We start from the raw sequence: 14,795 nt of genomic DNA, 5'->3' as shown, positions 1-14,795 counted from the left end.
ACAGGATACCACTTTTGTTTTTCCAGTAGTGAAAAAGTTCACACTGTTAACTTCTCTAACAACGCTCAGATTTCCAGACATGTTGTCGGGTAGTGTAAGATTGAGCAAATTAAGCAGATACGGAAATTTTTTGGCTTGTAGTTTGTAGTAGATCTTAGGTAATCTTAGAATTCTAGTCAATGTTATTAAGTCTGCCACTTTAGCCAAGTAAAGGAGCACCTACTTAACAGGCCTTTTTAAAATCATTATTTCAAAAATAACTCACCATAGACAAATTTACACAAATAATGCTGTTTAGGATAAGATACTAACAACGTCATTTGGTTTTCAAATGTGTATAAATACAAATAAGGTGTAAATATATTTATATCATAGCAGACTACCAGTTATTCTCAGGCACATTGCTTTATGCAGTGATGAGGAAAAGCAAAAATTGCTTTCTGGGAAAATCGCATATATATCAAGGTATAGAACATTGGAAGTTGAAATCATAATGTGAGATAATGCAATCTAAAACATTTCATCATGACTTACCTAAAAACTAAATAGTATAATAGTTACCTTTATACTTCCTTTATACTTATTTATTTAAAAAAATTTTTTTTAATATTTATTTATTTTTGAGAGACAGAGCATGAGCAGGGGAGGGGCAGAGAGAGAAGGAGACACAGAATCCAAAGCAGGCTCCAGGCTCTGAGGTGTCAGCACAGAGCCTGACATGGGGCTCAAACCCACGAACTGTGAGATCATGACCTGAGCCACAGTCAGACGCTCAACTGACTGAGCCACCTAGGCACCCCCCTATACTTTCCTTTTTATTTTATATTTTTTTTTTTAATTTTTTTTTCAACGTTTTTTATTTATTTTTGGGACAGAGAGAGACAGAGCATGAACGGGGGAGGGGCAGAGAGAGAGGGAGACACAGAATCGGAAACAGGCTCCAGGCTCCGAGCCATCAGCCCAGAGCCTGACGCGGGGCTCGAACTCACAGACCACGAGATCGTGACCTGGCTGAAGTCGGACGCTTAACCGACTGCGCCACCCAGGCGCCCCTATACTTTCCTTTTTAAAAAGATATTGCTAAATGTTTGGAAAACATTTGTAAGGGATGTCTTTATTAATATATCAGGTTGTATTCTGGATTCTTGATCTATTCATGAATGCTTAATTTCTTATCTATAAGTACATTTTAATTGCAGTTTAAAATAATATTCTTGAAAGTAGGGAATTTTTTAGTGATCTTCAGAAATAGAATCTAAGCTTTTAGCGGCAAGCATTGGAACTAAAAGGTTTCAGTTAAGCTTTGATTCTACATGGAATTTAAAAAAGATGAGATGGGGTGCCTGGCTAGCTCAGTCACTGTAGCGTGCAACTCTTGATCCAGGGGTTGTGATTTCAAGCCTCATGTTGGGTGTAGAGCCTACTAAAATAAACAAACAAATAAAAATATTTAAAAAAATTTTAAATGATGGGATGGGTTTTTCTTTAATGACGATTTTTATTATCTGGCCAGTAATCCAATATGAAAAATGAATATTTAACTCAACTAAATTAGTAAAGAGTACAGATTTCTAAGACAGGGTGGTTATGGGATATTTTCCTTAAAACAGTATATTTAGTAGATAAGAGCCATTTGGTTTTATGCGATGTATTTTTTGTAATATATCTGATACATGTTTTTTCTAACCTATTATATGTAATAGATTCCTTGTTTTTAAACTTACTCTTTTATTCTTCTGTAAAAGTTCTTAAATGTTATGAACTTGCCCAGAGCCAAGTATTTATTTGAAGATACTTATTATGGTAAATAGGTATCCCTTGAAGGCTGAACGTTAAACATTAACTCTCTTTCAGCTTTATTGAGCTCAAACCTTTGGGTTTCTCTGTCTTCCACCAGAACTGCTACTTGAAACTTAGTTTCTACGTTTGATGCAAGATATGTGAAGTTATTCGATCATACTTTGCAATGCCTTGTTAAGAAGACAGGATATAGGGAATGTTTTTAAAATTTATAATTATACTATAAATGCTTTGAAGTGTTTTCTTTTAAACTGATAGGTTATAAACCTTTTTATTTAAAAGTAATATTTCTTGACTTTTTTTAACTTGGACTAAAATTATACTACTTTACCTGTCACTACTTTGGATTTTAATTGCCATACATCAGACTGCTTAAAACTATTCCTTATTATTACAGTTTCCTCTTGTACTTATTGAGGTTGTACATATTCTATAAAATATGTTTAAGATGGTTTCTTCACATTAGATGGCACTTTAAACAAAAAATATCAAATGCAGTTTATTTGATCTTGAAGGTGAATGAACTGCAAGGACTGATGTACGCATTACAAATAAGCTGTTGGGCATAGTATTGAAGAGCTATGTTTTAAATAATAGCTCTTCTTTTTTTATAGCTATAAACAAGTTATGTATAAATGTTGGTGGTAGCAGAGCATTAAAATAATAAAACTTGTTTGTGATAAACTCCATCCTTGGTTCTCTATCCTAAATTGTAACTGAATGATAATAAAGTGCTATTCATCTGCAGGTGCATTGCTTCTACTTAGTTAAAAGATGGTTGAAAGGACAGGAATTAGTAGCATGTTGTATTAGCCTTTTGTAGTGTATTTTGTCCTAAGCATCTTAATTTCCCTGTTTTGAATGCTAAGTAGCAAGGGTCTTGGTTTAGAACTAATACCCATCATGCATGTAAACGGTATGAAAGAGCTGCTTAGTAAGTTAACACAAAGTGTTCTTGTGTCAGTCCTTGTGGAAATAGATACAATACAAACATTACAGCTGAACTCACGGCAAACTCCATTAAGTAAAAACCTGGCCTCATTGTTCAAGAAAAAGTTTGAATAGAATGCAAGCTCATTTTGTTGAATGTAATGTCAGGCTTTTAGGGACTGTATTGAGGGATAAGGTTTTGTTAAGTTGAGACCAATTCATTAAGTTTTATTGCCTGGTGAGAAGCAGTAATACTTTATTGTAAGACTTCATCAAATATTCATGGTTAAAGAGAAGTAGTAAATGTATTCAATCAAGTGGTCTTTTGGGGTTTTGAAAGGGATTATGAAGTCTGCTCAGCTGATAGTTTTAACATTCATTGAGGTTGTTTAACAAGGGTAATTTTAGTCTCTGAGTTTAATTTTGTTGTCCAGGCTTGTCTCTTTCTACTGTCACAAATCCAAGTCTATAAAATTTGTGTCACATTATAGGGATGAGTGGATAATCTATCCATTCATATAAATTATGTATGTCCTAAGTGGGCATATTTTTTAAATTGTCGTCTTAATATTGAGTTTAGTGTATGAAGGAGTTACGACCTACTTGTTAATGTAAGTTTGCTGTTCGTTTGGTCAGACTGTAGCCTCCCCTTACTACTGCTTGTGATCTTGGATAATATGGTCTCCTTGACACACATAAAATAATAAGCGGTTTTTTGTTTGGGCCAGTTCCAATTGTCCTGAAGGGATATGGTCAGCATTTTCTATATAATGTTAGGAATTTCGGTAGCATTGCCCTCATTCTTGCACCTGATTTCAGGCTACCTGCCTCTTCTTTTTTACTTCTTTATTATACTTATGTTCATCTCCGATTTGTGTGGTAGTAGTCTCTTGTGCACATGAAACTCGTCCTTTCTCATTTCTCCATGTGTTTTCTTCTTTAGTTTAACTGGGAACTTCATTTTTGTGATTTTTGTGGGTTTTGTCCATTTCAAAGAAATTAAGTATAATCAACTAAAAGTCAAATTTGTTATTAATGTTTTCTTATGTCCTTTAACCTCTGTTCCTTAGGCAGACGATGTTGAGGGCAAAATTAGACAAATCATCCCACCTGGATTTTGTACAAACACGAATGACTTTCTCTCTTTGCTGGAAAAAGAAGTCGATTTCAAGCCATTTGGAACCTTACTTCATACATACTCTGTTCTCAGTCCAACAGGAGGGGAAAACTTCACCTTTCAGATATACAAGGTAAAGATAAATCTAAATATTTCTTGGGTGAAAGTACTTCATTTGCCTGAAACCGGTGTGCTGTTTTGTTGTGTTATTTTCAGTGACTCATTCTAAGTTCAGGAAACAAGTTTCAGTCAGCATTAAAAACAAAGATCTATTTTGTGTGTGTGTCTGTGTACACATCTTAATCTGAGACTTCTAAACATTTTCCCACAGGATAGTTTTGTGTTCTGCAGACTTTCACTTACCTCTGTGATGAGTTTCACCTGACTTTTCCTGGCTTTTTCCCTAGGCTGACATGACATGTAGAGGCTTTCGAGAATATCATGAAAGGCTTCAGACCTTTTTGATGTGGTTTATTGAAACTGCTAGCTTTATTGACGTGGATGATGAAAGATGGCACTACTTTCTAGTGTAAGTACAGTTCTAAAGCAACAGTAGACCTTATTACCTCCACAAAGCCAGCATTTTAATTGTGGCGGCCCAATTATTGGGACAGTATAATGATATTTTTCCCAGGAAAGAAAAACTATTGTTTATGAGGCTTGAGTTTTCCTTCATTATGCTTTCGGAGACCTTGAGAATAGAGCTGAATTAAATGCTGTTGTCCGTTAGGGCCCTGAATGTAGGCTTAAACAGTAAAATGAGCTTTGCCTGTGTTTTCTTTTACTTGCCACCTATTCATCTTTATAATAGGCAAGTGCACTGAAGTGATGTAAAGAGGTCTGATTTATCCAAGTTGCTGCACACCAATTAAGCGAATTGTACATTCAGAACATAGCAGGTGTACCCATTGGGCCCTCACAGAGTAGCTTGCTGACACTGAAAATTCAGTCGGAGAATGGAAAAGAAAATGGACACTGCATGGGAGCGCGACTGTAATTGACCTGCTTGGCTTTCTGTTTTATCTGCAGATTTGAGAAGTATAATAAGGATGGAGCTACGCTCTTTGCGACCGTAGGCTACATGACAGTCTATAATTACTATGTGTACCCAGACAAAACCCGGCCACGTGTAAGGTAATTGGCGGTATAACACGTGCCTTGTCTTTTATTTCAGAAGAAGGAACTGCTGAAGTTTCCAATACTTGTTATAATAGTGTTGATTTGTTTAAAAAAATCACCATTATTCATTGGCTATGTACTGATTTATTTCATTGTTCCCATTGAAACGGTGTGGAAGATTAAACCAATTTTGCGTATCTTGATAATTTTTGGATTTCTGGAAGGTTGATTGAAAAAAACCACGCTAACTTTAAAATGTTCTTAATGCTATAGTGATTTGCAATTCTTAAATGGATCATGTTATGATATTTTAATTTTAAAATCATTTCTTTACTGTAGTCAGATGCTGATACTGACTCCATTTCAAGGTCAAGGCCATGGTGCTCAACTTCTTGAAACAGTTCATAGATACTACATTGCATCTCCTTCTGTTCTTGATATTACAGGTATGTGAAATTTGATTTGTTACTGAAAGAGCCTTTCTAAAGAATCTGTTCTTTACTGATTAATTTTATTTTTGTCAAAAAATAACTATTCTGGTTTTTTAAAATTGTTTTTAATGCTTATTTATTTTTGAGGGGGTCGAGGGAGACAGAGAATCCAAAGCAGGATCCATTCTGTCAGTGCAAAGCCTGACATAGGGCTCGAGCCCACAAACTGTAAGATCGTGACCTGAGTTGAAGTCTGATGCTCAACCAGCTGAGCCACCCAGGCATCACAAAAATAACTATTCTGTTTTATTTATGTATTTATTTATGTATTTACGTATTTATTTATTTATTTACGTTTATTCATTTTTGAGACAGAGCATGAATGGGGGAAGGTCAGAGAGAAAGGGAGACACAGAATCCGAAACAGGCTCCAGGCTCTGAGCTGTCAGCACAGAGCCCGATGCGGGGCTCGAACTCACGGAACGCAAGATTGTGACCTGAGCCGAAGTCGGACACCCAACCGACTGAGCCACCCAGGCGCCCCACCTATTCTGTTTTAAATAGCAGCATTCTCTTGGGGTCTTTTTGGAACTGTGTGAAGATGGCTTATGGTTACATTTTAAATTATACACCTTTGGTGGGATTGGATTATATATCTAAGTAAAGTGCTTTATGAATTGAACAACTTGAAGATAATGAACTGGATATATATTGGGAAATTGTGATCAGGCATAAGTACTTTGTAAGTGTGGTATGATTTTAGTTGTTCATTTCATTTGCCCAACCATTGCATTGCTCACAGGCCCTGCTCTAATTTTCATGTAGAGGAAGAATATTCTGAGCCTCACGAAGAAAGAAAAACCTAGGCAAATCGTTCCTGAATAGAATACACTTTTTTTTTAAATGTTTATTTATTTTTGAGAGAGAGCATGAGAGTGAAGGGGCTGGGGGGAGGACAGAAGATCTGAAGCTGGCTCTGCATTAACAGAAGCGAGCCCTATGCAGGGCTCAAACTCATGAACCATGAGATCATGGCCTGAGCCAAACGAAGTCAGATAGTTAACCAACTGAGCCATCCAGGTGCCCCTAGAATACACATTTAAAAAAAATGTTTTTTAATGTTTTATTTATTTTAGAGACTGAGTAAGAGTGGGGGAGAGGCAGAGAGAGAGAGGGAGACACAGAATCCATGAAGCAAGCTCCAGGCTCCGAGCTGTTAGCACAGAGCCCAACACAGGGCTTGAAGCCATGAACCACAAGATCATGACCTGAGCTGAAGTTGGATGCCCAACCGACTGAGCCACCCAGGAGCCCAGAGAATACACATTTCTCAAAACATGTGTTTTATATTCCTAAAATGCACACCTTCACAACAGTAGTTTATAAGGTGAAATGCAGGCTTATTTGTTTTGGATACATCTTTCATTATGAATTAGCCAGAGTCATCATTAGATGGAGTTACAGATGATAGTGTATAACATGTGAACTACCAAAGAACTGAGTGGCTGGAACATTTATGTTATTGTTATTTTCTTCTCCCTGAGTAACACTGTTTCAGATTTGTTACTCATACAGTTGCTGATTAAACTGAAAGTCACCCCCCCCCCCTTTTTTTTCATGAAAAATACTATAGCAGATATTCACATCCAAATTAGGTCTTACATTTTATTAATTCTATAATAGTTGGAGTACATTTTTGTTTTTGAAGCTGTAGTACCTAACACATACTAAAATGTTAGTTTTTTTTTAAAACACCCTGTTTTGGAATTTTATCAATTTGTTTAAAGATACCAAAAAAAAAAAAAAAAGCACTGGATGTGGGACCAACAAAAATATAAGTAGGCTTTTGGGAAAAAAAAAAAAAAAAAAAAAAAAAATATATATATATATATATATACACACACGCATACATACACACACACACACACACACACACACACAGAGGCTAATAGGCAGATTAGTAGTTTTTCATGTAATGTAGGGGTTTTACTTGTCCAGAGTAAACAAAATTAAAGTTACTGCAAAACAGATTCTGAATTGATCCTGTAGATTAATAAAAAACTAGAGGGAAAGCATTTGCTTTTAAAAGGGAGTTCCATATTTAAATAATCTTTTCATCTGACTTTTGTGCTACTGTGAAATGGTTTGGAAATTTGGAAGATAAAGAAGTAACTGCTTAAGTTAGTTTGTAACAAAAGTTATAAATTGTTTAAGTGATACCTTCACTGGCTAAGTGAAAAATTGCAGGGACAATAAAAATGATGACACTTGTTAAATAAGCTGAAAATTATTTGGCTTCTGTTTACTCTATAGAGCTTAGACTTGGTGCTAAACGAAGGGACTTTTTTGGTGATTTTAATCTGGAGACTTAGAGTTCACATAAGTAGTCTTTGTCTTCTCTAGTGGGTAATGTGCCAGCAGGGGTTGTTTCTATGAAGCCTCTTAACCATTTTCTTCTGTCTACTCCAACCAATAAAGTCCTTGATACTTAGCACCAATTAGCAGATAAAGAATTTTATTTCTTAAATCTCAGTGAAGAGTCATCAATAGTGTAGCCTTTATTCATTGCAAACTGAAGTCTCCAGAGAGAAAAGGCTAAACGTGCTAAAGGACTTCTGAATTTGAAAACTAGGTATCAGCTTTTATTTTCAGCGTTAACAGTTCTCAGCATTATAAATTACTAAAAATGCCTTATCAGCTGTTCTCGTTAAGACATTTCTTTTAGATTTCCATACCCAGTCTTTTTTAAAAAAGAAAACATAATTTTCCACTTTTTAGTCATTTTCGTTGCCTGTTTCTCCATTATTTTGTATATATATTTTTACCTTTGTTGATCTTTAGTAGATTCTTGATCTTCCTTTGCAACCCTGAATATTCTTTATATTGAGATGGCCTTTTGCTTACTTGATTTACAGCCTGATATGGTAATAATTAAGTTAACATTGATGGGCCTATGTTGCAGGATAGACAGGTGGTTGTGGTGTAATTGCCACTCATTTTCTTTTTTTTTAGCACTTAATTTTAAAGCAAAATATTGGAAGATAGTTCTTTATATCATCTGTACCTTCCTATTCAGGATGTCATTATCTTAAGATATAAAGCATTTGAATACACCTCAGTTGTATGACCTTATAAATATAATCAGTGATTTATTTCTTCTAAAGTTCTGAAGAGAATTGAATTTAGCAATAGAAATTGATCTTGCAGGGGCGCCTGGGTGGCTCAGTCGGTTAAGCGTCCAACTTCAGCTCAGGTCACGATCTCGCGTTCCTTGAGTTCGAGCCCCGCGTCGGGCTCTGGGCTGATGGCTCGGAGCCTGGAGCCTGCTTACGATTCTGTGTCTCCCTCTCTCTCTGCCCCTCCCCCGTTCATGCTCTCTCTCTGTCTCAAAAATAAGTAAACGTTAAAAAAAAAATTAAAAAAAAAAAAAAGAAATTGATCTTGGGCTGGAATATATATCAGTATTACTAATCTGTCAGTAGTGTATTAAGAGCTAATTATAACTGTCCTTTAAATGTCCCTTTATAGTACTGGAATAGAATATTTTAGAATATTATCTGTAAAATTTTTATACTTAGGTGATTTGTGTTATCTGATTTCATATGGTTTTTTATCTCTAATATAACATTAATATGGAGAGGTTTTTATTATTTTTTTTTTAATGCTTATTTTTGAGAGCGAGTACACACACACGGGGCAGAAAGAGGGAGACAGAGAATCCGAAGCAGGCTTAGAGCTCTGGGCTGCCAACACAGGGCCCAAACCCACAAACTGTGAGATCATGACCTTGGATGTTCAACTGACTGAGCCATCCAGGCGCCCCTGGAAAATTTTTCTTTTTAATTTTTTTTTTAATGTTTATTTTGGAAGGAGAGACAGAGCATGAGCGGAGGAGGGGCAGAGAGAGAGAGAGGGAGACACAGAATCCAAAGCAAGCTCCAGGCTCTGAGCTGTCAGGACAAAGCCTGACGCAGGGCTCAAACTCACGGCTCAAACTCACGAACAGTGAAATCATGACCTGAGCCCAAGTCAGAAGCTTAACCGACTGAGCCACCCAGGCACCCCTGGAGAGATTTTTAAAAAATGATAGAAGAGCACTTATGTTGTTAGATAATGTATTTAATTTGGAAAAAACTCAATTTTTGATTTTGAATGTGACTGTAGATTTAAACTCAAGCAAATTTCATCTTTTAAATGTGTTGCTTTTCTTTGTAGCAGAGAAACAAAGGAATTGAAAGATGTCACAGATTACTGAGTGTCACCATTTTAAGTTCATTTTCAGTCTGACATTTTTGGTTAAAGTTCTTACAGATTGAAATGGTGACTTGGCTCCTTATATTGTCAGTCTATCACAGCTTATGTAAAACTAAATGGAAATTTTTTGTCTGTTTTTCTGAATTACAAGAAAATTTCTGATAGGAATATAGTATGAGTTTTTAGATTTTTCTCAACTGTAATTCTATTTTCTATGTTTTTCCTAATATTCTGAGGTTATAGAGGTTACTTAAGATCTCACTCATACTAAATTTTATTTTATTTTATTTTATTTTATTTTATTTTATTTTATTTTTTTAACGTTTATTTATTTTTGAGACAGAGAGAGACAGAGCATGAATGGGGGAGGGTCAGAGAGAGGGAGACACAGAATCCGAAACAGGCTCCGGGCTCTGAGCTGTCAGCACTGGGGCCCGATGCGGGGCTCAAACTCACGGACCGCAAGATCGTGACCTGAGCCGAAGTCGGCGCTCAACCGACTGAGCCACCCAGGCGCCCCCTAAATTTTATTTTGAATTAATATTAGCAAAAACAGTTTTTTTCTAAACAGATTAGAAGAGGTAGACTTGAAAAAATTGACATTAAATAAGTTTGAACCTCATCTGTTAGTACTGAAATTTTTTAAAGAGATGCTTGCTTGAGAGTATGTTATTTAGTAGAGGTAAGCAATTTTATTGAGGTATGATTTGCATACCATAAAATTCACCCATTTTAGGCATACAGTTCAGTGAGTTTTAGTGTATCTGCCTAGTTTTACAGCCATCACCACAGTCCTGTTTTAGAATATTTCTATCACAGTTAAAAGACCCCACATGTCCATTTGCAGTCAGTCCCTGTTCCCAGTCTCTTAAATGAGGTCTGTGATCCATTTTGAGTTAATTTTTGTATATTATATAAGTTTCTAAATTCATCCTTTTACATATGGCTATCCAGTTGATGCAGTGCCATTTGTTAAAAAGACTTTTTTTTCCTCCATTGAATTGCCTTGGTACCTATGTTGAAAATCAGTTGATCATAAATGGGAAGTTATTTCTAGATTCTGAGGCTCAATGTATATCTGTCCTTATGCCAGTATCATACTATCTTGATTAGTTTACTATAGCTTTATGTTGAGTTTTGTTTTTTTTTTTTTTATTATGTGAAATTTAATCCACCAAATATGTACATTGAGTTTGTCTAGTGTGGTTTTCCTGGATGCTGCAGAAGTTTCTTGAAATGATCAAGGAGTAGGGTTAAAAATGGATACTGGCCCTGCCCAGGTAGCTAGGAATGGGGTAGGGAAGGGCAGAGAGAGGAAGCCTCAATTAGAGGGGATTGGCTGGGGACAACCATGACCTTTAAGGACCTGGAGTATAGCCTCTGTGAGTGAGCCCCCAGACAACACAGTCTGGGGCTGGTGTTGCAAGTTTATTAGTAGCTGACCCCAGCACAACCGCCCCATAAGGTGCAATCTACCTGACAAATGAAAACTTCTTAACCCGTTTCCTATACACTCCTTCTACCCCCCAACAGAGGTTTAAATTCTTAAAACAGAACCACTCTAATGGTTACATAGGAAACACAGTCATCATCTTTTTGTCTCAAGGATAGCAGCTGTTCCCTCTCCAGCCAGCCCCCCAGCTCGCCTTTTCCCCCAATTATTTATGTGTTAAGATGATGAAGAGGAGGACCCAGGCCACAGGGAGACTCCTAGTTCTGAGGGGCTGCTTCAGTGGTGCCAGGGCATAGAGTGGGCAAGACATAGCAGATATCCTGGCAAAAGGGCCCAGTTGCCTGGTATTTCCTCCAACAGGTCTTGCTTACTTATTAAGGTAAGGGATTGCATTTGTTTTCCTGATAAAGTTGCATCCTCTTTTGCTCTTCTTGCCTCTTCTTTCTTCCTGGTGACCTGCTGCACTCCTTTCTGCTCTTTCTGATTGATCTCCGGCCAGGTGAGGTCAGCCTTGGCCTAGTCTGTCTTCCCAATAAATGCATTTTAATGTGATGCTTTTTTGCTTTCTCCCTGTCTTCTTTTTCTTTCCTTGAAAGCTCCTTGGGCTTGTTCAGATACACTTGTGTGACCTTTCTAATTATCTGTGCCACCCAGTTGTGGTTCTTGATGTTGATGAGCCCTTCCACACCTTTGCTGGTGGTCATCTTCATCATCCTTACTCTCTTCTGAGGCTAGAGATTTCTTCTTCTTTTTGGAGTCACCTGTAGCCTCATCACCTTCTTATCTTGCTTCTCCTCTTCCCTGGCCTTTTGCTTTCCAGCCTAAAGCTGTGCATCATTCTCCTTGGGGCTCATGTACTGCTGGCTAGGCCTTTGTGGCCTCCCTTTCTCTCTTAAGTATCATGGCTCCAGCAACAGCAGTACCTCAGCCTTTATATTGAGTTTTGAAATCAGAAAGTGAAATTTCTCTAGTCATGTTCTTTTTCAAAATTGTTTCGGTTATATAGGATCCCTTGTGTGTTCATAGAAATTTCTATTTCTGTTTTCTACTTACTTGATTTCCACTTTAACTTTTATTATTTTCTTCTTATTTGGGTTCAATTTGCTCTTATTCTAATGAAGACTGAAACTTAGGTTTTTTATTTGATTTGATGTCTTTTCTAATGCAGAAGTTTAAATATATAAATACTTTCATATTTATATACAACATGTATTTTCATAAGTTATGCTTTTATTCAGTTCAAAATACCTGTTTTTTAATTTTTTTTTTTTTTTTTTTAATTTGTGAGAGAGAGAGGCAGCATGAGGACGGGAGGGGCAGAGAGAGAGGGAGACACAGAATCTTGAAGCAGGCTCCAGGCTCTGAGCTGTCAGCACAGAACCCAACGTGGGGCTCAAACTTGTGAACCACAAGATCATGACCTCAGCCAAACTGAGCCCCCCAGGCGCCCCATCTTTTTCTTTTTTTTTTTAAGTAAACTCTATACCCAGTGTGGGGCTTGAACTCATAACCGTGAGATCAAGAGTCGCATGGTTTACCTACTGAGCCAGCCAGGCGCCCAGTTCAAAATCTCTTCCAATAGCATTTTGATCCATGGGTTATTCAGAAGTGTGTTGTTTAATTTCTAAATATCCTAGATTTCCCAAATTTACTTCTGTTGTTGATATCTAATTCTATTGTTGTTAGAGAACATACTTTGTAACTTCAGTTCTTTTTCATTTATTGAATTTTAATTTATACTTTACCTTAGGGTCCCTAAACTCTTTCTTTAAAATGTGAAGCAATAAATACCTTATGTTTTGCAAGCCATGTATGTTCTCTGTAACCATGGTGAGATTTGGTCCATGGGCCATTGTTTACTAATTTTTTGCCCAACATGTGGTCTTGCTGGAGAATGTTCCATGTGTGCTTGAAAGGAATGCGTATTCTGCTGTTGTTGGGTGAAATGATACCTAACTACCAGATAGGTCAAGTTAGTTGATAGAGTTCTTCACGCCTTCTCTATATTTGCTGATTTTCTGTCTAGTTGTTCTGTCCGTTATTGGGTAGCATTGAAATTTCCAACTATTTTTATTGAATTATCTATTTCTTCCTTAATTCTGTCAGCTTTTATTTTATGTATTTTGGGCCTCTGTTGTTGTCTATGTGTTTATAATTGTTAACATCTTCATGAATTAATTTGTCATTATAAAATGTGCCCTTTTTTCTCGTTTTTTTTTTTGTCTTAAACTGTTTTTTCCCAGTTGTTTTTTATTTTAGTAATGCTTAAACTCATCCTTTGACTTTCAGCTTTCGAATCCAAAATGTTTCTGTTGTAGATAGCATATCGTTGATCTTTTTTTATCCAGTCTGACAATCTCTGCTTCGTTATTGGAATGTTTAATGTATCTAGATTTAATGTAATTATTGCTGTGGTTAGAATTATGCCTTCCATTTGCTACTTGTTTTCTAAATGTTGCTTTTTGTTGTTGTTCTTTTGTTTCTTTTTTGCTACCTTTTTGTTTAAGTTTATTTTGAGAGAGAGGTGAGAGTGCCTGCCCACAAGCGGGGGAGGGGCAGAGAGAAGGAGAGAGAATCCCAAGCAGGTTCCTGACCATCAGCACAGAGCCCAGTGTGGGGCTTAAACTCAAGACCTGTGAGATCACGACCTGAGTCAAGATTTTAAGAGTCAGATGCTTAACCAACTGAGCCACCCAGGCACCCCATTGACATATATATTACATCCTTGTATATTAGAAACCAGACGTTGGTTTTATAATTATTTTTTCGTGTAATTTTTTTTTAAACCAGTTGAGAGGAGAAAAGAGAAAAAAATTATACCAACTTTTATATTTCATAATTATCAGGGTTCTTTTCTTCATATAGATTTGACGTATCATGTTCTTTTAATCTAAAGAACTTTTTTTTAGTATTTCTTGTACAGTCTGTTAGCAACACTTTCTCTTTCCTTTTCTGAGAATATCTTTATTTCACCTTCATTTTGAAGGATATTTCTGGATATAGAATTCTTTAACAGTTATTTTTCTTTCAGTACTTTGCATGTATCACCCCACTGACTTCTGGCCATCTATGGTTTCTGTTGAGTTGTTTTCCTCTTACTGCTTTCAGGATTTTCTTTTTGTCTCTGGCTTTTGACAGTCTGTACTTCAGTTGTTTTGTTCACTGTTAATTTCATCATCTGTGTACATTCCTAATAGACCATAATTTCATACCAAACTGATACAGTGACAGAATCTCACTTACCATTTTTAAGCCATTGTCATATAATATTTAATTAATGATTACATGGATACGATGTTAATGTCACACGGAAACATTAAGAAGGTGTTTAGTTCATATGGATTGAATGAATGGAGGATTGGATAATGACTCAGAATCATAAAACATTACCCCTTGCTCAGACTTTTTTTTTATAAACAGCTTTATTGAGATATAGTTAACATATTCTGCAATTCACTTAAAGTGTACAATTTTTAAGTGATATTTATAGTGCAGCCATTACCATAATCTAATTTTGGAGTGTTCCATTCTCCCAAAATAGAAGCCCAGTACTCATTAGCAGTCACTCCTTTCCTCATTCACCCCCTACCACCTATACCCCTCCAGCTCTAGGCAACCACTAATCTATTTTAGTCTATAGATTTGCCTATTCTTGACATTGAAGTCATATAATAATACGATGCTTCTTTCA

The 14,795-nt window shown here is 36.4% G+C and overlaps 2 protein-coding genes and 1 pseudogene across 4 annotated transcripts in view; 1 reads left to right on the top strand and 2 right to left on the bottom strand.

The window, feature by feature from the left end:
* The window catches only part of SLC25A12 (solute carrier family 25 member 12), a 206,049-nt gene that overhangs the window by 154,175 nt on the left and 37,079 nt on the right, over positions 1-14,795 (bottom strand). The window lies entirely within an intron of this gene.
* HAT1 (histone acetyltransferase 1) overlaps positions 1-14,795 on the top strand; it is a 58,868-nt gene that overhangs the window by 26,964 nt on the left and 17,109 nt on the right. For all 3 annotated transcript variants that reach the window (XM_060621651.1, XM_078451149.1, XM_078451150.1), the window contains exons 5-8: positions 3,801-3,980; positions 4,255-4,376; positions 4,877-4,981; positions 5,306-5,412. In XM_060621651.1, coding sequence (XP_060477634.1) covers positions 3,801-3,980; positions 4,255-4,376; positions 4,877-4,981; positions 5,306-5,412 — 514 coding nt within the window. The remainder of the gene's footprint in view (positions 1-3,800; positions 3,981-4,254; positions 4,377-4,876; positions 4,982-5,305; positions 5,413-14,795) is intronic.
* LOC132673113 (28 kDa heat- and acid-stable phosphoprotein pseudogene) lies at positions 11,381-14,682 on the bottom strand (annotated as a pseudogene).

Source organism: Panthera onca, chromosome C1, assembly GCF_046562875.1.
Source record: "Panthera onca isolate mPanOnc1 chromosome C1, mPanOnc1 haplotype 2, whole genome shotgun sequence".
Lineage (NCBI taxonomy): Eukaryota > Metazoa > Chordata > Mammalia > Carnivora > Felidae > Panthera > Panthera onca.
Note: the sequence above shows the minus strand (reverse complement) of the source record. Positions and strands in the feature narration are given on the sequence as shown.